The 23,897-nt window shown below is 42.4% G+C and overlaps 1 protein-coding gene across 16 annotated transcripts in view; it reads left to right on the top strand.

Annotated features, from left to right (window-relative positions):
• Positions 1 to 23,897, top strand: part of vps8 (VPS8 subunit of CORVET complex) — a 280,747-nt gene that overhangs the window by 68,717 nt on the left and 188,133 nt on the right. For 15 of the 16 annotated variants that reach the window (XM_061788861.1, XM_061788865.1, XM_061788864.1 and 12 more), the window contains 7 exons: positions 6,311 to 6,378; positions 10,943 to 11,096; positions 11,169 to 11,228; positions 15,266 to 15,373; positions 18,002 to 18,082; positions 18,494 to 18,664; positions 22,510 to 22,584. In XM_061788861.1, the coding sequence (XP_061644845.1) occupies positions 6,311 to 6,378; positions 10,943 to 11,096; positions 11,169 to 11,228; positions 15,266 to 15,373; positions 18,002 to 18,082; positions 18,494 to 18,664; positions 22,510 to 22,584 (717 nt within the window). The remainder of the gene's footprint in view (positions 1 to 6,310; positions 6,379 to 10,942; positions 11,097 to 11,168; positions 11,229 to 15,265; positions 15,374 to 18,001; positions 18,083 to 18,493; positions 18,665 to 22,509; positions 22,585 to 23,897) is intronic. The other variant, XM_061788873.1, reaches the window with a different exon arrangement.

Below are 23,897 nucleotides of genomic sequence, written 5' to 3'. Positions count from 1 at the left end.
TATTTATTTGGCAAAGTTTTAAGCCGGATGCCCTTCCTGACGAAATCCTCTGCATTTATCTGGGCTTGGGACCGGCCTACAGTTTACACTGGCTTGTGCCCCTCATAGGGCTGCAATGCTTAACTTAATTTCTCATCTGTTTTTAAATTTCTTTGGATCATGGCATTTTTTCGTAGCATTTTCATGGCCATGCAGAAAGGTGGATCTGTATGGCTTTTGTGCTGGAACAGTTTTGCTGTGTAGCAGGGAAATTTTAAATACTTGCTCTGCTTATTTTTTTTTTAAACATTCTGATGTTTATTGAAAATGCAGCCGGACAGAAGAGGTTTTAGGGGATAGACAGAGGGACACAACGGACAAGGGGAATAGTGGTGCGAACCACAGCAGATCAGTAGTTCGACAGTCTCAATATTTGACTACAAGTAATGTGACCAAGTCAAATCGTGTTCTTATTTGTGGATGGTGGGGACACCCAGTGAGGACATGCAACAAGTAACCATTGGGACAAGATGAGAGAGGACAGAAAAGGGCAGGACAGGATGTGGGACATGGAACAAGGCACTGCTACTTGAGTGCTGCGGTGGGATTCTTCTCTAGTGTCTAAACACCTGTAAGAACCTGTGAGTTGATATCTTAATAGAACCTGTATTATTCTTACTTGTCCCACCATAAGCAATTCAAGCCTATCATGTGTCTATGGAACATATTGGTGAATGTACACCATAGCACATGCATATTAGTCAAGGCAGCCCCTCCCCTCCCCACAGTTTATAATCTAGTTTAACAATATTGTTTTTTTTTTTATGGCTTGCTAAAATTACAAGTATTGGTTGAGCATGTTTATTTGGAAGATCTATACCTTTTAAGTCACCCAATAGACAAAGATTAGGAGAAATTGGAATCCTTCAGTTCAAAACTGAGGAGACCACAGAAGCGCAGTATAGGTGTACAATGCCAAAGAGCGTAAAAGTGTTTGGTGTGTTTTCGGTACAATGAGTGCATATGTTTGATTTTGAATAGCCCATTTTATGCATACTCTATTGCGTAATGTGTGATCTATCGAGTACTTTAAACTGGATGTGCTGTAAATTACTTTTTTGTTGTTGTCGTGTATTTCTGCAGATTTGTGCCCAGTATTCATTGTCATTAGACACTGAGAGGTATTTTCCCTATTTTGCTATTGGTAAGTGTATTAAATTAATACTTGAGATTTATTTGTATACTTTTGAAATGATCTTTTTTGTTTTGTTGGAGCAGTTCCACTATTTTCGGAACACAAACGAGTAGTTCTAAAGTATTCACATGTGGTAGGAATCTTCGGATTGCTATTCTTTCTTTAATGTATTGAAGGAAGTTGCCTCCATCCATCCATCCATCCATTCTCAATACCGCTTATCCTGGGTCGCGGGGTGCTGGAGCCTATCCCAGCTGACTTTGGGCGAAAGGCGAACTACACCCTGAACTGGTCACCAGTCAGTCGCAGGGCACATACAGACATGGACAACCACTCACATTCACACTATCACTTAGTGGGAACTGAACCCTCGCTGCCTGTACCAGAGTCAGGCGAATGCAACACTAATGTTACTGAAAATAAAGAGTTAATTTGAGGTAATGTTTTAATTTTTACCGTAGCGACAGGTATATGCCCTAGAAGTGAGATGGGTGTGCTGTTCCAACATTTTAAGTCGGCACAAATGTCTTCCACTAGAGGTACGGGATTTAGATTATTTAACTCTGGAAGTTTTTACGAGTTACTAATGCCGAGATATTTGCTATTCCCTGTAGGAATAGGGAAGCTTGGATTTTGGTCCGCAGGATTTCAGTACGGTGGATGACCGGTTAGCACATTTGCTTCAGAGTTCTGAGGACTCAGGTTAAAATCCAGCCTCGTCTGTGTGGAGTTTGCATGTTTTCCCCGTGCCTGCGTGGGTTTTCTCCAGGTACTCCGGTTTCCTCCCACATCCCAAAAACATGCACAATAGGTTAATTGAAGAGTCAAAATTGCCCGTAGGTGTAAATGTGAGAATTGTTGTTTGTTTATATGTGCCCTGCGATTGGCTGGTTTACCCCCACCTCTGGCCCAGAATCAGCTGGGATAGGCTCCAGCCCCTAGTGAGGACAAGCGGTTTCGGAAAATGGATTCCATGACTTAGTCATTACAGGGACTATTGTTTTTTTTGACAAATTGATAGCATATTCTGATAATTGCAAAAATGTCTTAATGAAGTGAAAAACTGTTTGAAGTGATGACTTGGTTCTTGTGAATAAATACGGATGATATCTGTGTATAGATTGATTTTGTGTTCTGACACAGGAGAGCAGATACCTTTAATACTAGTGGTCTGCCATATCGCCATTGCCAGTGGTTCTATAAATAGTGCGAATAGCAGGGGTGAGACAGGGCATCCTTTTCTAGTTCAGAATCAGAATCATCTTTATTTGCCAAGTATGTCCAAAACACACAAGGAATTTGTCTCCGGTAGTTGGAGCCGCTCTAGTACAACAGACAGTCAATTTACAGAACACTTTGGAGACATAAAGACATTGACAAAAAACAATTGTACAAAAAGATGCAGAGTCCTCTAGCACTTAGAGCAGTTCGAATGGCTAATATCGCAATAGTCCGGTGCAATGACCATTGTGCAAAGGGCACTGAGACTTCAAGGAGTGTATGCGGTTTAAAGTGACGAGTAGTGCGATAATCTGGGACAATGGTTGTGCAAATGTTACAGATACTCCTCAATCAGTGTGCAAATGGAGCAGATGCTACTCTGGCATGAGTGGCCAGTATATGCAAATAGTGCAGCACGGCGAGACAACTACAGTGAGTGCACGAGTAATACATAATTGGCCCCACAGAAATGTGACAACGAACTCAAGTCAAAAAATTGCCAGCTTGTTGTAATGGAATTATAAGTTAGCTGTTTAAGAAGTTGATTGCAAGAGGGAAGAAGCTGTTGGAATGTCTACTAGTTCTAGTTTGCATTGATCGGTAGCGCCTACCTGAGGGAAGGAGCTGGAAGAGCTGGTGACCGGGGTGGGGAGGGTCCGAGAGGATTTTGCATGCCCTTGTCTGAGTTCTGGCAGCGTGCAAGTCCTCAAGGATGGGTAGGGGGGTACCGACAATCCTTTCAGCAGTTTTGATTGTCCGTTGCAGTCGGAGTTTGTCCTTTTTTGTAGCAGCACCAAACCAGACTGTGATGGAAGAACACAGTACTGATTCAATGACTGCTGTGTAGAACTGCCTCAACAGCTCCGGTGGCAGGCCGTGCTTTCTCAGAAGCCGCAGGAAGTACATCCTCTGCTGGGCCTTTTTGAGGACGGAGTTGATGTTGGTCGCCCACTTCAGGTCCTGGGAGATTGTAATTCCCAGGAACTTGAAGGTCTCGACGGTTGACACAAGGCAGCTGGACAACGTGAGGGGCAGCTGTGGCGAAGGATGCCTCCTGAAGTCCACGATCATCTCTACAGTCTTGAGCGTGTACAGCTCCAGGTTGTGTCGGCCGCACCACAGCTCCAGCCGCTCCGCTTCCTGTCGATATGCAGACTCGTCACCGTCCTTGATGAGGCCGATGACAGTGGTGTCATCTGCAAACTTCAGGAGTTTGACAGTCGGGTTCGCTGAGGTGCAGTCGTTCGTGTAGAGAGAGAAGAGCAGCGGAGAGAGGACACAACCTTGGGGCGCCCCAGTGCTGATGCTGTGTGTGGAGGAGGTGGCCTCCCCCAGCCTGACCTGCTGTGTCCTGCCCGTCAGAAAGCTGTAAATCCACTGGCAGATGGCAGGTGAGACGCTGAGCTGGAGAAGCTTGGATGAAAGGAGTTCAGGGATGAGGGTGTTGAACGCTGAGCTGAAGTCGACGAACAGGATCCTCGCGTAGGTCCCTGCACTGTCGAGGTGTTCTAGGATGAAGTGCAGTCCCATGTTGACTGCATCCTCCGCAGATCTGTTCGCTTAGTAGGCAAACTGCAGGGGGTCCAGCAGGGGACCTGTGACACTCTTGAGGTGGTCCAGCACAAGACGTTCAAAGGACTTCATGACCACAGATGTCAAAGCGACAGGCCTGTAGTCATTCAGACCAGAGATTGCAGGTTTCTTGGGGACTGGGATGATGGTGGAGCGTTTGAAACAGGATGGAACTTCGCACAGTTCCAGAGATCTGTTGAAGATCTGAGTGAAGACTGGAGCGAGCTGGTCCGCGCAGACTTTGAGGCAGGATGGGGACACGTGGTCCGGGCCTGCCGGGTTGGTGTGTGGTGTGAAACTGTCCTTTTCAAATCTGCAGTAGAAGGTATTCAAGTCGTTGGCTAGTGTGCCATTGTTCTCAGCTTGGGGGGATCGTCGCTTGTAATTAGTCAGCGATTGGAATGCATGCCAGACTGATTTGGAGTCGTTTGCGCTAAACTCTTTTTCCAACTTTGCTGTATAGATCCTCTTTGCAATGTTAATTTCTTTGGTCAGCTGGTTTCTAGCTCGATTATACAGGGCCCTGTCCCCGCTCTGATATGCATCCTCCTTAGCTTGGCGAAGCTGCTTAAGTTTAGCAGTGAACCACGGCTTATTGTTGTTGAATGTGCGAAATGATTTTGTTGGTACACAGACCTCTTCACAGAAATATATATATATAGGATGATATAGGATGTGACAGTGTCCGTATATTCATCCAGGCTGCCAGCTGAATTTTCAAAGACACTCCAGTCTGTGCAGTCTAAACAGCTTTGAAGTTCCATCTTGGCTTCATTTGTCCACTTTTTCACTGTTTTCACTGTAGGCTTCGCACATTTAAGTTCTTGCCTGTACGTCGGTATTAAGTGAATTAAGCAGTGATCAGACGAGCCCAAGGCTGCACGAGGTATAGCACGGTATGCGTTTTTTACCGTAGTGTAGCAGTGGTCTAAAGTATTATTTTCCCTGGTAGGACAGTCGATGTGCTGCTTGTATTTAGGGAGTTCGTGGTTGAGTTTAGCTTTGTTAAAGTCCCCGAGAATAATGAGGGGTGAGTCGGGGTGTTTTTTTTCAATTTCGTTGACTTGATCGGCGAGCGTTAGCAATGCGGCGTTCGTGTTAGCTTGAGGCGGGATGTAGGCTGCAGTCAGGATGAATGATGCGAACTCACGTGGCGAGTAGAATGGTTTACAGTTTAAGAATAGCGACTCCAAATGCGGGCTGCAGTGTGTGCTGAGCACCGTGACGTCCGTACACCATTTTTCGTTGATATAGAGGCATATCCCGCCGCCCTTTGTTTTCCCCGATGTTTGCATGTCGCGGTCCGCTCGATGAATGTGGAAACCGGGAAGCATAACGGCGCCATCAGGTACAGCGTCGCAGAGCCAGGTCTCCGTGAAGCACATGGCCGCGGAACGTCCGAAGTCTTTACTGGTCTTTAACAGAAGATGAAGCTCGTCCATTTTGTTGGGTAGGGAGCGTACATTCGCGAGGTGGATCGACGGGAACGCCAATCTGTGTCCTCTCTTGCGGAGTTTCACCTGAATGCCGGCTCGCTTCCCTCTGTGGCGCCGCTTCCGTCTCCATGCGCCGAAAACCGCGGACGCCGCTCCGGTGAGTAACGCGGGGAAAAAACTGAGCGGATATTCGAAAGTTGGTGACAGAAAGTCCGGAGTAGACTCCTTGATGGTTAGCAGGTCTCCCCTTGTGTAAGTGAGTCGTGTAAGGTCTCCAAAGACGGACGAAAAACACAAAAACAAAGACAATACTAGAGAGCACGTTACCGAGGCGACCACACTGGTAGGCGCCATCTTGCTAATCCTTTTCTAGTTCTTCTTTGTAAAGTGAAACTTCGTGATGTGACCCTATTTGTGGTGACAGTTGCTTTGGGTGAGTTGTATAACGTTGCGATCCAGTGGTCCAGCATTTTGAGATCTTTTGGCCAACTTCATTGTGTAATTTCTTGATTGAACTGGTCTGGAGTTAATCAGGTTTGGGTGTGGTCAGTGAAAATGAACCCAAAAATGTGGTTAGCCACAGTTAATTCATGATTTAACAATGAGGTCCATTACTTTATCGCACAGAGCCAGGTAGCTTTAAATTTTTTTCATTTATTTTTTTATTTTTATTTTTTTTATTTTTATAACCTTTTCTCAATAAAACCTCCATTTAAAAACAGAATTTTACATTTACTTGGGTTATCTTTGTCTGATATTTACATTTGTTTGATGATATTAAACATTAAACTGGGTAAACTGAAAAAACTGACGTATTTGAGAAGGTGGCCAATACATTTTCATGGCACTGTATACACGACCAGTCAAAAAGTTTGGACTTATTTTTTTTCTATTTTTATACTCTTAGTTCACAGATGACCCAACACTTGCAGTGTGCAGCGATAGTGGTGGATCAGTTTTTGAGCTGGCTTTCAGGTAAATGATTTACCTTTACTTTGCTGATTTATTTTGCATTTACAGTGGGAAAGGAAAGTATTCAGACCCCCTTAAATTTTTCACTGTTTGTTATATTGCTGCCATTTGCTAAAATCATTTAGGTTGATTTTTTTTTTCCTCATTAATGTACACACAGCACCCCATATTGATAGAAAAAAAATGGAATTGTTGAAATCTTTGCAGATTTATTAACAAAGAAAAACTGAAATATCACACAACAATAAGTATTCAGACCCTTTGCTAAGTATTTAGTAGAAGCACCCTTTTGAACGAATACAGCCGTGAGTCTTTTTGGGAATGATGCAACAAGTTTTTCACACCTGGATTTGGGGAGCCTCTGCCATTCCTCCTTGCAGATCCTCTCCAGTTCTGTCGGGTTGGATGGTGAACGTTGGTGGACAGCCATTTTCAGGTCTCCAGAGATTCTCAATTGAGTTTAAGTCAGGGCTCTGGCTGGGCCATTCAAGAACAGTCACGGAGGTGTTCTGAAGCCACTCCTTTGTTATTTTAGTTATGTAGTTAGGGTAATTGTCTTGTTGGAAGGTGAAACTTCGTCCCAGTCAGAGGTCCCGAGCACTCTGGAGAAAGTTTATGTCCAGGATATCCCTGTACTTGGCTTCATTCATAATTCCTTCGATTGCAACCAGTCAAATCTTATTTCTCACCATCTTGGAGTCCTTCAGGTGTTTATTTATTTATTTTTTATTTTTTTTATTTTAGCAAACTTTTAGCAGGCTTTCATGTATCTTGCACTGAGGAGAGGCTTCTGTTGATCCACTCTGCCATAAAGCCCCGACTGGTGGAGGGCTGCAGTGATGGTTGACTTTCTAGAACTTTCTTCCATCTCCCGACTGTATCTCTGGAGCTCAGCCACAGTGATCTTTGGGTTCTTCTTTGCCTCTCTTACCAAGGCTCTTCTCCCCCGACTGCTCAGTTTGGCCGGATGGCCAGCTCTAGGAAGGGTTTTGGTCATCCCAAACGTCTTCCATTTAAGGATTATTGAGGCCACTGTGCAGCAGACGTTTTTTTTGTAGCCTTGCCACAATTCTGTCTCTGAGCTCTTCAGGCAGTACCTTTGACCTCCTGACTCTCTTTTGCTCTGACATGCACTGTGAGCTGTAAGGTCTTATACAGACAGAAATGCTCGTCGACCTTGACCACAGAGAGATGGTAACAACTACTTTCAGGCCATACCTCCTCCTGCGGTCAACTTCCCAGAAACTCTGTCCTTTAGTCCATTAAGAGCTACTATTTTACAAGTATATGGGTCACCTTGACTCCACCGAGGATCTTATTTCTCATATCGAGTTAACCAATCTAAATTGTAACTCAGGCAAACTTAAAAGGTGATCAGTAACATTTCAAAATATCTTCTAAAGGATAGTAAAGGGAAGCAAAAATGGAAATTACGTGATGTCTGTTAAAACCAGAAAGAAAGCCTAATTTTCTGACAGGAGAAAAAAGTAGAGCAATATGTTTGCTATGCCAGACTCCTCTGACACATTTTAATGCTTCCAACTCGTAGCATTATTTCAGCTAACTTCAAGGTATGCCGCAAGAAATTTGCAAGCACAACTGAACATGTTAAAATGTATACAGAGATACAGTCCCCTCCAAAAGTATTGGAACGGCAAGGTCAATTCATTTGTTTTTGTTGTATACTGAAGACATTTGCGTTTCAGATCAGAAGATGAATATGAGACAAAAGTTCATAATTCCAGCTTTTATTTCGTGGTATTTACATCTCCAATTCCAATGAAGTTGGGACGTTGTGTAAACATAAATAAAAACAGAATACAATGATTTGCAAATCATGTTAAACCTATATAAAGACAATATATTTAATGTTCAAACTGATAAACTTGATTGTTTTTAGAAAATAATCGTTAACTTAAATTTTTCTATGGCTGCAACATGTTCCAAAAAAGCTGGGGCAGGTGGCAAAAAAGACTGAGAAAGTTGAGGAATGCTCATCAATCACCTGTTTGGAACATCCCACAGGTGAACAGGCTAATTGGGAGCAGGTGGGTGCCATGATTGGGTATAAAAGGAGCTTCCCTGAATTGCTCAGTATTCACAAGCAAAGATGGGGCGAGGTTCACCTCTTTGTGAACAAGTGCGTGCGAAAATAGTCGAGCAGTTGAAGGCCAATGTTCCTCAACGTACAATTGCAAGGAATTTAGGGATTTCATCATCTACGGTCCATATCACTGCATGTAAGCGGCAAGGCCGAAAACAAACACTGAATGCCCGTGACCTTCGATCCCTCAGGCGGCACTGCATCAAAAACCGACATCAATGTGTAAAGGATATCACCACATGGGCTCAGGAACACTTCATAAAACCAATGTCAGTAAATACACTTTGGCACTACATCCGTAAGTGCAACTTGAAACTCTACTATGCAAACCAAAATCCATCAATAACACCCAGAAACTCCGCCGGCTTCTCTGGGCCCGAGCTCATCTAAGATGGACTGATGCAAAATGGAAAAGTGTTCTGTGGTCCGACGAGTCCACATTTCAAATTGTTTTTGGAAATTGTGGATGTCGTGTCCTCTGGGCCAAAGAGGAAAAGAACCATCCGGACTGTTATGGACGCAAAGTTCAAAAGCCAGCATCTGTGATGGTATGGGGCTGTGTTAGTGCCAATGGGATGGGTAACTTACACATCTGTGAAGGTACCATTAATGCTGAAAGGTACATACAGGTTTTGGAGAAACATATGCTGCCATCCAAGCAGCGTCTTTTTCATGACAATGCCAAACCACATTATGAACGTGTTACAACAGCGTGGCTTCGTAGTAAAAGAGTGCGGGTACTAGACTGGTCTGCCTGCAGTCCAAACCTGTCTCCCATTGAAAATGTGTGGCGCATTATGAGTCGTAAAATATGACAATGGAGACCCCAGAATGTTGAACAGCTGAAGCTGTACATCAAGCAAGAATGGGAAAGAATTCCACTTACAAAGCATCAACAATTGGTGTCCTCAGTTCCCAAACATTGATTGAATGTTGTTAAAAGAAAAGGTGATGTAACACAGTGGTAAACATGACCCTTCTTTGGAACGTGTTGCAGCCATATAATTTTCAGTTAATGATTATTTGCTAAAAACAATAGTTTATCAGTTTGAACATTAAATATCTTGTCTTTTTAGTCTATTCAATTAAATATAGGTTGAATATGATTTGCAAATCATTGCATTCTGTTTTTATTTGTTTAACACAACGTCCCAACTTCATTGGAATTGGGGTTGTAGATGTGTTAAACAACTCAGGACAGAGCACCTTTTGTTTCACCTTTTCAAGTGAGCAAAAGTATTGGAACGTGACTGATGGGTGTTTGTAGTTGCTCAGGTGTTGCCTTTTAGATTGATTGCTTAAGCATTAGATAGTGCTTGTTTTTGGCTTTGGGTTTGACCTGTGAAAACTGTATTTGCTGTTAAGCAAACATGAAGACCATAGCGCTGTCTATGGAGAAAAGCAAAGTATTTTGAAGCTGAGAGAAGAGGGAAAACACATCAGAACTATTGCACAAAGATTGGGCATAGCCAATACAACAATTTGGAATGCCCTGAAAAAGAGAGAAACTACTGGTGTACTGAGCAACAGGTCGGCCAAGGGCAACAGCAGTTGTGACAGAAACATTGTGAGAGCTGTGAAGAAACACCCAAAGACAACAGTCAGTGACATCACTGCCAACCTTCACAGGGCTGGGGTGAAGGTATCACGATCCACTGTTCGAAGAAGACTTCGAGAGAAGAAATATACAGGTCATACCACGAGATGCAAATCACTCATCAGCAAAAAGAATTGGAAGGCCGGATTGGGTTTTGTAAAGTACAGAGATGAGCCACAAAAGTTTTGGAACAAAGTTTTATGGACTGATAAGACCAAGATTAACCTCTACCAAATGGAAAGGCCAAACTATGGAGAAAGAAAGGACAACAACAAAGAACGTCATCAGGGGGAAAAAGTGGAAGGTCTTAGACTGGCTAAGTCAATCACCGGACCTTAACCCAATACAGCATGCATTTTACCTGCTGAATAGGAGACTGAAGGGAGAAACACACAGAAGCAAACAAAAACTGAATGAGGCTGCAGTAAAGGCTTGGAAAAGCATTTCTAATGAAGAATGCAAGTCTGGTGAAGTTAGTCAGTCGCATGCTTGATGCAGTTATTGCAAGTAAGGGTTATGCCACCAAATATTATTCACTTGACGTTTATTTAATAATGTCTGTTCCAATACCTTTGCTCACTTAAAAAGTGGGAGGCTTCAAATAAAAGGTGCTCGGTCCTAAGTTGTTTAACACATCTAGATTTAAATACCATGAAATATAAGCTGGAATTCTGAACTTTTCTCTCATATTCATCTTTTGATCTGAAACCCAAATGTCTTCAGTATACAACCAAAACTAAGGAATTGACCTTGCCATTCCAATACTTATGGAGGGGACTGTACAGCTAGTTTTTTTTTCTGCACATTACGTTCCTTTTATCCCGTTTGTGTGCGTCTCTTTATGTTATGTTGCTCTGTGGTTCCAGGAGAGTAATGGGCTTGCGTTCATGTGACTCAAGATGTCTCTTCAGTGGTTCGAAAGGGGAAGTCTGCTGTATTGAACCGTTGCGTGCATCTCCAGACTTCACCGACCACCCAATAACACATTATTCTCTGTTGGCTTTGGCTTCCCTCACAAAGGTACACCTGCTTCTTCCTTTTCTTTCAACACGAAACAAGAATTAATGATTCTTTTTTTTATGCTGTCACCAGATTTTGGTGATTGGTCTGAAGCCCTCCCTCAAAGTTTGGATGACTTTTCCCTACAGCAAGGTCTGTATTTGTGTGATTGTTTTTCCTACAACAAGGTCTGTAATTTGTGATTGTTTCCTTTTTCTTTGTATTCTTTTTTTTTTTTTTTTGTTTTTTTTAATTTGCGCGTGCGCACTCAATGGACAGTTTGTGGATTGACCATTATGTGTTAAAGTCTTGGTTTTTAGCTGGCCCCAAAGAAACTCAGATTAAAGTGCACAAACTCTCTGTTATCCAAAAATACTGTATATACAGAATTGGAATAGATAGAAAGCACGGTCAACTCTGAAAGTAAAATGTACAGGACTGGGTGGTGAGGAGCTGCTTGTTGAGGTAAATGAGGTGGCAAGCAGAAAAAAGGTCACACAATCTTAAGCAATGTGGTGTTGTCCCAACAGAATTATCTGACTTCTTCCTAGTAAAAATCTGTCTTTTAAGACTTGGAAGTTTTACACGGAAATGTATGTTTGATCATTTACTACATCACATTGGAGTTTTATTAGGTCTTGAACTGTATATACTTTTTGTTCCACTTCACATTTACAGTGGGGCAAAAAAGTATTTGCAGATGTCCTCCGGCCCGGACTCTAATCGTGTGACATTTTGAAAAGATATGGGCATATGTTGTGAAGTGAAAACAGCTTTGGTTGTCACGACTAAACGTCAAAGTCTGTTGTGTTGCCACGGCAACAGCGTTAGACGAATTATAAAGCTTTTAATAACTTTTCATCTTCATCATCTTTAGATGAGACACTCAGAGTCTGAAGTCATTCAGATAAAATGTCTAGGAGTCCGTTAAAATAAGAGCTTTATAAAAAGCGGAACGTGAAAGTAAATTAAAGGTGGACTTCCTGTTTGGTTTAGGGCATGGTGTCAAACTTGAGGCCTGGGGGCCAGATGCGGCCCGCCACATCATTTTATGTGGCCCGTGAAAGCAAATCATGCTCGTCAACATCTGTGATTTTTGCTAAAATCTGTACCCAAATTCCAAATTGTCATAATAATAAGCAATAATGTTGAGATATTGCATTTTTATGTTACCAAACCCTTCTTCTACAGTAACTTAAACAATACTTGAACAAACTATTATCTTTGTCTTCTGATTTCAAAACTAGTTAATCCTCAGTTTGTTGTGTAATGGTAATAATGTTTTGGTGATGATTAAACATTTATATGGTTTCACTGTTCTAACGGCCCTCTAAGGAAAATCATAACTGCAATGCGGCCCGAGACAAAAAAGTTTTGACAACCCTGGTTTAGGGTATGGCTCCAAGAGTCATTTTTTGCAGGTCTTGGGTTCTTACGTATACCTCCCAATTTTGGTTGTCTTAAGTGAAGCGTACAGCTGGGGCTGATGTGTTGAAAATTTGTTGGGGGCGCTACTGAGACATTTTATTTTAAATTGTACCAAAAAAAACAAAAAAAACCAAGACCCTCAAACAGCATTGTTTTTTGGTTTTTTTTGGCCAACAGCGCTGCTTCTGCGGAGTTACTACATCTCGGGCATGGTGTCAAACTCGAGGCCGTGCTCCATTTGCTTCCCAATTTTGGCAGCTGTAGGTCAAACGTGGTGTGAAGTACAACCTTTTTGGGATTTGTAGGGGGCACTACAGAGCCATTTTAAAAAATAATCGCGTATAACAACTCTAAAATATAAAATTTTTCGCTAGGCCCAACGTGTGCAAACTTTGGTTCAAATCGGGGCATGTTTAGGCCCTCAAAAATGCAATTAATTGCGAGAATAATAAGAAAAAGAATAATAAAAACAATAACTAGAGCAGCTTTTCAGGGCCCTCGCACCCCCTGGCCACGTTGGAGTACTAGCACGTTGGGGTACTAGCACATTGCTAATCCATTGAATAGAAATGGGCACCACACTTTTCAATTTTTTTTATATTCATGTAAAACCATACATCAATTTCATTCAAATTCATAATTATTTGCAGCACAACACTCCAATTTTAACTTTGTTAAAAAATTGTAGGGGGCGCTACTGAGCTTTTTTTTTTTTTTAATTGCACATTAACATTAAATATTTCAATGTTTGTCAGGATTGGTGTGTGCATGTGCAAAATTTCATGAGTTTGCATGCATGTTTAGACCCTCAAAATAGTGTTGGTTTCTTTGCAAACAGTGTAGCGAACAGCATGGCGCCACGGCAACAGCATGATACAAAATGAAAAGCTTTTGATAATTTTTCATCTTCGTCTTGAGATGAGACACCCGAAGTTTGAAATTGATGGTATAAAATCAGAAAGAGGAGTTTGTAAAAATATGACTGCTGTAAAAGACCCAAAACAGGGAAATATTTGAAAGTAAATTCAAAATGGCAGACTTGCTGTTGGGTTTAGGGTATGGCTCCAAGAGACATTTTTTGTAGGTCTTGGGGTGTTACATATGGCTCCTAATTTTAGTAGACCTAGGTGAAATGTACATCCGGGGCTGCTTTTTTGAAAATTTGTAGGGGGGGCTACTGACCCATCCTTTAAAAATTGCACAATAACTGTAAAATATAGAAATATTTGTTCGCCAGGCTGGATTTGTGTACGAAGTTTCATGAATTTTCATGTTTAGGCCCTCAGAACAGTGTTGGTTTCTTGGCGAACAGCGCGGTGAACAGCATATCGCCATGGCAACAGCGTTGCACAGAATTAAAAGCATTTAATAACTTTTCATCTTCAGTATCTTTAGATGAGACATCCAAATTTTCAAGTCGATCGGATTAAATTTCTAGGAGTTTGTTAAAATATGACCTCTATAAAAGGTGAAAAATTGTACAACGTTTCATGAGTTTGCATGCATGTAGACCCTTAAAACAGTGTTGGTTTCTTAGCGAAGAGCGCATCGAACAGCACGTCGCCACAGCAGCAGCCTTTGTCAAAAACTCACTAATTTTGTATTGTGACATCATGAAGGCTTTAATAGTCTTCTGACCACATATTAGGTAAATCGGATTAACTGCTAGCAGGAGAACAACAAAGTATGAATCATGTAATTTCCTTGTGCCAGTAGGTGGCGCTGTTGGTAAGATTACATTTTTACAGTCAAGTGTGAAATTTTTACAGTCATCAAGTGTGAAAATTTGAAAATATATGACCATCTGGACTGATGTTACAACAGCTTCTGATGTCACGGTGCATCATTAAAATTCGCCACACCTTCTGCCAAAACGTCACAAATTTTTTTGCAAAGCATCATCAATGTCTTGAGGCTTAACTGACAATATTTCAGGTGGATCTGTTTAACGTGCTCGGCACAGTACATTAACATGTGAAGGAAGACATTTGTCGCTACGAGGTAGCTCCATATGTATAACAAAATATTGTCATACAGCTGTCTTCAAGGCATGACTATTATGAAATGTGAAGTTTGGGATTTTTTTGGGGGGCATGTGCAGGGGAGTTATGAATTATTTTCTGTTTCGTGGTGAAGGAAAGTTGATATGCAAAATCTGATGCCCGTCATATAGTATGGCAAAATAAAAAGCTTTGAACAAATTTTTATGTCCCAGGTCTGGAGAATGCTACACACCAAGTCTATCGGATGAAAGCTGTAGGACAGGTCCGCGAAAGTATCACCCCTGTGAATGTGGAAAATTGTCAAAAAGGGGCCAAAATTGTATTTAAAAATAAATAAATAACAAAAAATTAGAGCGCACTTCCTGTTCATTTAAGGATATGGCTTCTGCTGACTTTTTTGTACATTTCGGGGTGCTACACGTACCTCCCAACTTTCGTAACTGTAGGTACAATGTAGTAAGGGGGCCAACCTTTTTTAGATTTGTAGGCGGTGCTACATTTTTTAGTGATCGTGTGTGAAAACTTTAAAATATTTTTTTTCGCCAGGCCTGATGTGTGTTCAAACAGGCATGTTTAGGCCCTCCAAAATGCAACTGGTTGTGACAATAATAATCATTTCTACGATTACAATAGGACCCTTGCAGCGGCCGCTGCTCGGGCCCTAATAATAATAATAATCATAATTTATAATAATAATTTTTAGCTGTATGTATACAAAGTAATGAGTGTGATAACATATACTGTGTTCTGTTTTTCTAGTCTGATCCATCCAGTGTGCCACAGCTGGCATGGCAGTTTGTCTCTGTTCAGTCGGCTGTCAACCCATTCCTGGCTTTTTGTAAAGGAGATACAGTTCACTTTCTTATGGTATGGACTAAACTATCTGCGAACTGAAAATCTTAAAATGGACTATTTCATCTATAGTTTTATTTATTTATGAATGTTTTATGTGTAAATTATACTTCAACAACTTCATATTTTTTTTTCAATTTGTATTTAGTTCAAAACAAAATTGTATTCTGGCACTTTTGAAATAAAGTAGATTATTACCCCTGTATACAGTAGCATTCCTCAATATTTTCCTTTGTGGTTAATGATCAAAGTAAGCTATTTGGAGTACAGATTTTGTATTTATTATCCATTTCATTCTATTTATTATGCACTTAATTTAGTTTTAAAAAAGATGGAAATTCAAAGAATTAAATCTTCAGGGTCAGCCTTAATCTTTACCATGAGTGAAGCAAGAGAAATGGCCACTTTTCAAATAGTCTTAAAAAAAATCTTATTGCGCTGAAGTTGGTTCGAAAGAAATTTTCCTGATTCATTATTATACTCAAAGTTAGTGTATCTTAACTGTTGTAGAAAATCCGTTCTTTTTGATAGCATCTAATTGATGTTTTGCCTTTTGAAGTTAGTTTCTCAGCGTATCTGTAGGTTTAATTGCGTATTCATCTGTGAGGTGTTTAATTTTTTCCTGAATTCCATTTTCAAATTTTTGTTCTTGTTTTTTCTTGTACGAAGAGTATGATATGATTAGACCTCTCAATACAGCTTTCCCGGTTTCCCATAGCAGAGATGGGGATAGGGTTGGGAGTCATTGAATTTCAAAAACCCGTGCCATTACTTCCTCACGAAAGAATCAAAATCCGGGTACTTCAATAGGGATGTGTTAAAGCGCCATGTTGGTGGGGGTCCCAGACTTGACAACATTTTTAGATAGAGAGAAATTGGTACATGGTCGCTGATGATGATTGGATGTATTTTAGAGGTAATTCTTTGAGCTGCCGAATTGTTTGAGAGAAAAAAATCTATTCTTGAGAAAGAGCAGCGAACCGACGAGAAAAATGTATATTCTCTTTTTTTACGGTTTTTCAATCTCCATATGGCAACAAGACCAAAGTCGTCCATATACTGCTCTCGTATATTGGGGCATTGTGGCTGATTGCTATTTGAGCGATCTATTCAGGGATTTAGTGTAAGGTTAAAGTCACCTCCCATCATAATTGTAGAATTGGCTGACAAGTTTAACGTGTGAAAAAAGGCTGGATCGTCTTTATTGGGAGCGTATACATTGACAATTGTGTAAAGTTTGTAAAATATTATAGCCTCTATAATTATGTGTCGGCCTTCTGGATCTGCAACTATACTATTTATTGTAAAAAGTAGTCTTTTATGAAATAGTATTAAGATTCCACTTCATCTACTGTTATAAAAAGCAGAGATAGCCTGAGTGATATTAGAGTAAATGAGACATTTTTCTTCTGACTCAATAAGGTGCATTTCTTGTAATAGGACGAGGTCTATTTTAAATTTAGTGATATAATCCATAATCTTAATTCTCTTTGCCTGCGATCGAATGCCATTGACATTCCATGACAAAAAAGTTAAGTGTGGCATATATATATATATATATATATATATATATATAATGGGTGCGTGTATCGTAATTTTAAATAGATTGGGTACGATGTTTTCTTTGTTGTTATTTTTTTGTCAGTTTTCGGGAGATTGCTCTGCCCAAAATCTTCCCAAATCCAATGTTTTTGACAATCAGAAGCTAAAAAGCTTCATCAGCCACTTGTGTAATAATTGTTGGTTTGCATGTTTTAGTATTAATGGCAAACTTCAACAACAAAAAAATCACTTGCATTACAAAATTAAGACGAGCTCCGAAGGTGTAAGAGAATGAATAAAAATGAATAATTTTAAATTTTATATGAAAAGTTAAAATAAGTGGCACGGTGTGCAACTGGTTAGAGCGTCTGCCTCACAGTTCTGAGGAGAAGGTTTCAATCCCCGGCACCGCCTGTGTGGAGTTTGCATGTTCTCCCCGTGCCTGCGTGGGTTTTCTCTGGGCACTCCGGTTTCCTCCCACATCCCAAAAACATGCATGGTAGGTTAATTGAAAAACTCTAAATTGCCCGTAGGTCTGACTGTGAGTGCGAATGGTTGTTTGTTTGTATGTGCCCTGCGATTTCACTTCAGGGTGTACCCCGCCTCATGCCCGATGATAGCTGGGATAGGCTCCAGCACTCCCGCGACCCTAGTGAGGAGAAGTGGCTCAGAAAATGGATGGATGGATGGAAGTTAAAATAAGGCTTCTTGTGAAATCAAAAGTCCATTCATCCATTTTCTGTAGCGCTTTATCCTCACAAGGGTGCTGGAGCCTATCTGGGTGATCTTCGGGCGAGAGGCGGGGCACACAGCGAACTGGTCGCCAGCCAATCGCAGTGCACACATAAGCAAACAACCATTCGTGCACATATTCACACTTAAGGGCAATTTATAGTTTTCAATCAACCTACCATGCATGTTTTGGGGATGTGGGAGGAAATCGGAGTGCGCAGGCACGGGGAGAACATGCAAACTCCACACAGGCGGGGCCGGTATTTGAACCCCGGTCCTCAGTACTGTGAGGCAGATGTGCTAACCAGTCGTCCACCGTGTCGTTGAAATCCAAACTAACATTTATTTTCACTTTACTGCTTTGTACAGATAAAAAGAGAAGAGATGGGTGCCATTCATGTCATCAAACAGAGACATATTCATCTCAGCTGTGATATTATCAGCTTGAATGTAAGTACCCCAAGGTACAACGGTATTTCAGACTATTTGATGTTGATGCTGATAAAATGTTTATGTAAATTGACACTATATATATTTATAACATTTATTTGGGCAAATTTCAATTTAACACTTTTTTTTTTTTTTCCCCCCACATTTGACGTCTGACGTAATGATAACATGATTTCTTTGTCATTTGATGCAAAAATAATTTAAGTTTTGCCAATTGTCATAGGCAGTGCTAGACACCATATCCTTTTTCATGTTTTCAACACAAGCAACATTGCTCAATTTTTTTGTAAAAAAACATCGACTGCATCTCTGACACGGATTTTGTGAGAGTTTTGTAATAAATACTGTAATGCAATGTACTGCAAACTGCATCATTTATTCACGTTCACTCTGTCTCAATTTTATTTTTAGTGGATTAATGGTTGTACGCTAGTCCTGGTAGACAGCCATGAAAAGCTACTGATTGTAGACCGTCCCAGTCAGGAGGTTTTGGAGATTATGGACCTGGAGCAGGTGCAACTGGTCTACAACAGCCGCCATTTCAAATCACTGGCCACAGGGGGGAATGTCTCCCAGGCTTTGGTGAGGTATTTTCTGATGGGGCAGTCCCAATATCAAATTAAGCATCAAAACATAAGAGGCACAGTTCAAGGTCAAATGATGTATTTTCCAATCAGAGCTAGATGGAGTAAGAAGTTTTTTTTCATTTTGTTTTACACATAAATTAGAAAATGAACATAAGACCACATTTAATTGGAGACTCTAAATTGCCCGTAGGCATGACTGTGAGTGCGAATGGTTGTTTGTTTCTTTGTGCCCTGCGATTGGCTGGCAACCAGTTCAGGGTGTACCCCGCCTCCTGCCCGATGACAGCTGGGATAGGCTCCAGCACGCCCGCGACCTTAGTGAGGAGAAGCGGCTCAGAAAATGGATGGATGGACATAAGACATAAATGGGCGGCACGGTGGACGATTAGTTAGAGCGTCAGCCTCACAGTTCTGAGGACCCGGGTTCAATCCCCGGCCCCGCCTGTGTGGAGTTTGCATGTTCTCCCCGTGCCTGTGTCGGTTTTCTCCGGGCACTCTGGTTTGCTCCCACATCCCAAAAACATGCATTAATTGGAGACTCTAAATTGCCCGTAGGTGTGACTGTGAGTGCGAATGGTTGTTTGTATGTGCCCTGCGATTGGCTGGCAACCAGTTCAGGGTGTAGCTCGCCTCCTGCCCGATGACAGCTGGGATAGGCTCCAGCACGCCCGCGACCCTAGTGAGGAGAAGCGGCTCAGAAAATGGATGGATGGATGGACATAAATGCTTTATCATTTGCATGATGACAACCTTTCGAGCAGGGATTCATCAATCTGATGAATGAGAGGGCCACAAATGTTTTATCAATGCCAACAGTATATAGACAGCAGAAAACACCCCTAAGTCATTCATTTTTAGGGAAAATGTGTCTCATTGTAATTTAAGTGCCTTCAACATGTATTACATTTGTGTTCATTTGGATTCATCCATCCATCCATTTTCTTCCGGTTATCGCGGGGTCAGTAGCTTCAGCAGGAAAGCCCAGACTTCCCTCTCCCCCGCCACTTCCTCCAGCTCTTCCGAGGGGATCCCGAGGCATTCCCAGGCAAGCCGAGAGACGTAGTCTCTCCAGTGGGTCCTGGGTCATCGCCGAGGTCTCCTCCCGGTGGGACGTGCCCGGCACACCTGACCAGGGAGGCGTCCAGGAGGCATCCTAAACAGATGCCCGAGCTATCTCATCTGGCTCCTCTCAATGCGGAGGAGCAGCGGCTCTACTCTGAGCCCCTCCCGGATGACCGAGCTTCTCACCCTATCTCTAAGGGAGAGCTCAAACACCTTACGGAGGGAACTCATTTTGGCCGCTTGTATCGGTGATCTTGTTCTTTCGGTCACGACCCACAGCGCATGACCATAGGTGAGGGTAGGAACGTAGGTCGACCGGTAAATGGAGAGATTCGCTTTTCGGCTTAGCTCCTTATTCACCACAAAGTCTTCATCACTGCAGACGCTGCACCGATCCGCCTGTCGATCTCCCGTATCATTCTTCCCTCACTCGTGAACAAGACCCCAAGATATTTGAACTCTTCCACTTGGTGGAGGATTTCATCCCCGACTTGGAGAGGGCACTCCACCCTTTTCCGACTGAGGACCATGGTCTCAGATTTGGAGGTGCTAATTTTCATCAGAGCAGCTTCACACTCTGCGAAACCCTCCAGCGAGAGATGATCAGCTTGATGAAGCCAAGCGAACCAAATCATCTGCAAAAAGCAGAGATGCAATACAGAGCCCACCAAACCGGACCCCCTCTACGCCTTGGCTGCGCCTAGAAATTCTGTCCATAAAAGTTATGAACAGAATCGGTGACAAAGGGCAGCCTTGGTGGAGTCCAACCCTCACTGGAAACGAGTCTGACTGACTGCCGGCAACGTGGACCAAACTCTGACACGGGTCGTACAGGGCCCGAACAGCCCGTACGAGGAGGGTGATCCCCCTGCAGTTGGAACACATCTTCCTCCTTAAAAAGGGGGACCAACACCCCAGTCTGCCAATCCAAAGGCACTGTCCCCGATGTCCACATGATGTTGCAGAGGTGTGTCAACCAGGACAGCCCTACAACATCCAGAGCCTTGAGGAACTCCGGGCAAATCTCATCCACGTCCGGTGCCTTGCCACGAGGAGCTTTTTAACCACGTTGGTGACCTCAACCCCAGAGATAGGAGAGTCCGCCTCAGAGAACCCAGACTCTGCTTCCTCATGGGAAGGCGTGTCGGTGGGATTGAGGAGGTCTTCAAAGTATTCTCCCCACCGACTCACAACGTCCCGAGTCGAGGTCAGCAGCGACCCATCCCCACTATACACAGTGTTGATGTTGCATTGCTACTCCCTCCTGGGACGCCGGATGGTGGACAGCTTCGAGGAAATTCTGGTGGACCAGAATTTCCTCGAAGCTGTCCGGAGGTCGTTCTCCATGGCCTCACCGAACTCCTCCCACGCCTGAGTTTTTGCCTCACCGAACATCAAAGCTGCATTCCGCTTGGAAAAGGCCCGATAGGACTCCTCCTTCAGCTTGACGGCATCCCTCACCGCTGGTGTCCACCAACGGGTTCGGGGATTGCCGCCACGACAGGCACCGACTACCTTACGGCCACAGCTCTGGTTGGCCGCCTCAGCAATGGAGGCACGGAACATGGTCCACTCGGACTCGATATCCCCCGCCTCCCCCGGGACGTGGGTGAAGTTCCGCCGGAGGTGGGAGTTGAAACTCCTTCTTACAGGGGATTCTGCCAGACGTTCCCAGCAGACCCTCACAATACGTTTGGGCCTGCCAGGTCGGACCGGCATCTTGCCCCACTATCGAAGGCACCTCACCACCAGGTGGTGATCAGTTGACAGCTCCTCCCCGTGACATTCCACGTCCCTAGAGCCAGCTTTTGTAGCCGGGGATCAGATCGCCAAAGCCTCCGTCTACCCCCCAGCTCACACTGGACCCGACCCCTATGGCTCCTCCCGCAGATGGTGAGCCCATGGGGACCCTTCGTTACCCTTTCGGGCTGTGCTCTCCTGGGCCCCATGGGTGCACCACTTCAAGCCCCACCTCCAGGCCTGGCTCCAGAGGGGAGCCCCGGTGACCCACGTCCGGGCAAGGGAGAACGTCTTCCTGAGTGTTCATTTGTAGACTTTGATATTTGATTTTGAAATTTGTTATTAGGGTGACACGGTGGTCTCCCCGTGCCTGCTTGGGTTTTCTCCGGGTACTCCGGTTTCCTCCCACTTCCCCAAAAACATGCAATGGTTGGTTGATTGAAGACTCTAAAGTGCCCGTAGGTGTGAATGTGCGTGCGAATGGTTGTTTGTTTATATGTGCCCTGCGATTGGCTGGCGACCAGTTCAGGGTGTACCCCGCCTCTCGCCCGAAGATAGCTGGGATAGGCTCCAGCACGCCCGCGACCCTTGTGAGGAAAAGCGGAATAGAAAATTGATGGATGGAATTATTAGGTGGTCAATTTCACATTGCTTGTTCATGGGCAGTGACATACCTGTAACAGTGAGTGGAAGCGGAGAGTGCAACTTAGATGGTCACGTTTGTACCAGATTTTAAGTTTAATTTGGCTGGTACATCAATGACAAAGTGAGTAGCAACACAAGTATACTGTAAGTGCCTTGTTAGCATTAGCCATTACTTGTTGCACCTGAATGTGAGTTCAAATTGATCTGTTAATTTTTAGAAATCTCCCAATATTGTTCTAAATCAAAGCATGACATTTCTATTAAAGAAGGCAAAATAAGATCAAAGGACTCATACTGTATGTATGGACAGTGTTGTTGTCAGTGTTTAGCCTGGTAGTTAAATCAATCCAGCTCAGATCATTCTCTGCGTCTAACTCAGTATCTGTATTCCAGGCGTTGGTTGGAGAAAAAGCTTGCTACCAGTCCATTTCAAGCTATGCAGGACATATCGTCTGTTTGGGGACCAAGGTATTATTTGTTAATGTACTGTATGTCTGACATTTGTAGTCGATAGGAACAGCAACTGAGAGCTTTCACTTAACAATGTCATCAAGGTAGGTTAAAATTAGATGAAAAATAATGATGGGTTTTGCACTGCAAAGGTCAAAATATTAAAATTGTTCCCTGCTTTTTTTGATGGATGTAACAGTGATAAGTTAATTTCATGATTTTATTTTTATAAAACAGTTACAAACTAAACTGGGAATTAAAATTGTCATATTATAACAATAATACACTAGCATCTTTATCTTTGCCATATTCATTATGTAATCCCCCTGAAGGATAAATAAACTAGCTAATCTATCTGTCATCTATGTATAGATCCATGTCTACACAGAACGTAAAACGTTTGTTTTTATATGACCCCGCATGTATGTATAGAAAATCGGAATTGTACTGTTCACATCAACATGAAGAAAATCAGGTAGATGTCACAGTGGGCAAAAAAATATTTGACTATTTATGGGGTATTGTCGAGAGGAAGATGAGGAAACAGAAACCCCGAAATGCAGACGATCTGAAGGCCAATATCAAAGCAATTTTGGCGACAGTAACCCCTGAATTGTGCCAAAGGCTGATAACCTCCATGCCACGCCGCCTCGATACTGTAATTAATGAAAAATGAGGCCCAACAATCTACTTAGGGCATATTACTTTAATACACTTTTCAGAAGGACAACATTTCTGTGTTTAAGATAAATTTTGTTGGTCACGTGAAATATTTTAGTTTTGTGTAATACTGGATTTGTTTATTTTTTTTCTGTCTGCCATTATCGTCAAAATTTTAAAAAATAAAGGCTTGAAATTTTTCACTTTGTGTGGTGAACTAAAATAACGTTCAAGTTTCAGTATTTGGAAGAAATTATTGAAATGGACTTTCCCTCGATATTCAATTTTTTTTGGCACATACCTTTACTTTTGGAGAGCAGTGTAATACAGTTTGATTCAGTCCTCTTTTTTTCATGTTTTGCTGGTGAGCAGGTAGAATCTGTGGAACCGCTTGTGCTTGACAAAGGTGCAATGGTTGTAATGCAGACTGGAATCGCAGTAATTAATGATATAATGATATAATCGATAATAATGTATAACATTTCCAGAATTTTCCAGTTACAACATAGTAATTCCTCATAATACATCACTGAGATCCACTTTATCGTACTTGACCCTAAGAGGGTACGATGACTTGAATGAACCATAGATTTCCCACTTATACTTTAGACCTCATGTTGGACAAACTAAGTTGGAAATTTTAGTCTAGAAATTCAGTATTGTCATAACAT

The sequence above is a fragment of the Phyllopteryx taeniolatus genome, chromosome 11 (genome assembly GCF_024500385.1).
Source record: "Phyllopteryx taeniolatus isolate TA_2022b chromosome 11, UOR_Ptae_1.2, whole genome shotgun sequence".
Classification (NCBI taxonomy): Eukaryota; Metazoa; Chordata; class Actinopteri; order Syngnathiformes; family Syngnathidae; genus Phyllopteryx; species Phyllopteryx taeniolatus.
The sequence above is the reverse complement of the archived record's forward strand: the minus strand, read 5'-3'. Positions and strand labels throughout refer to the sequence as shown.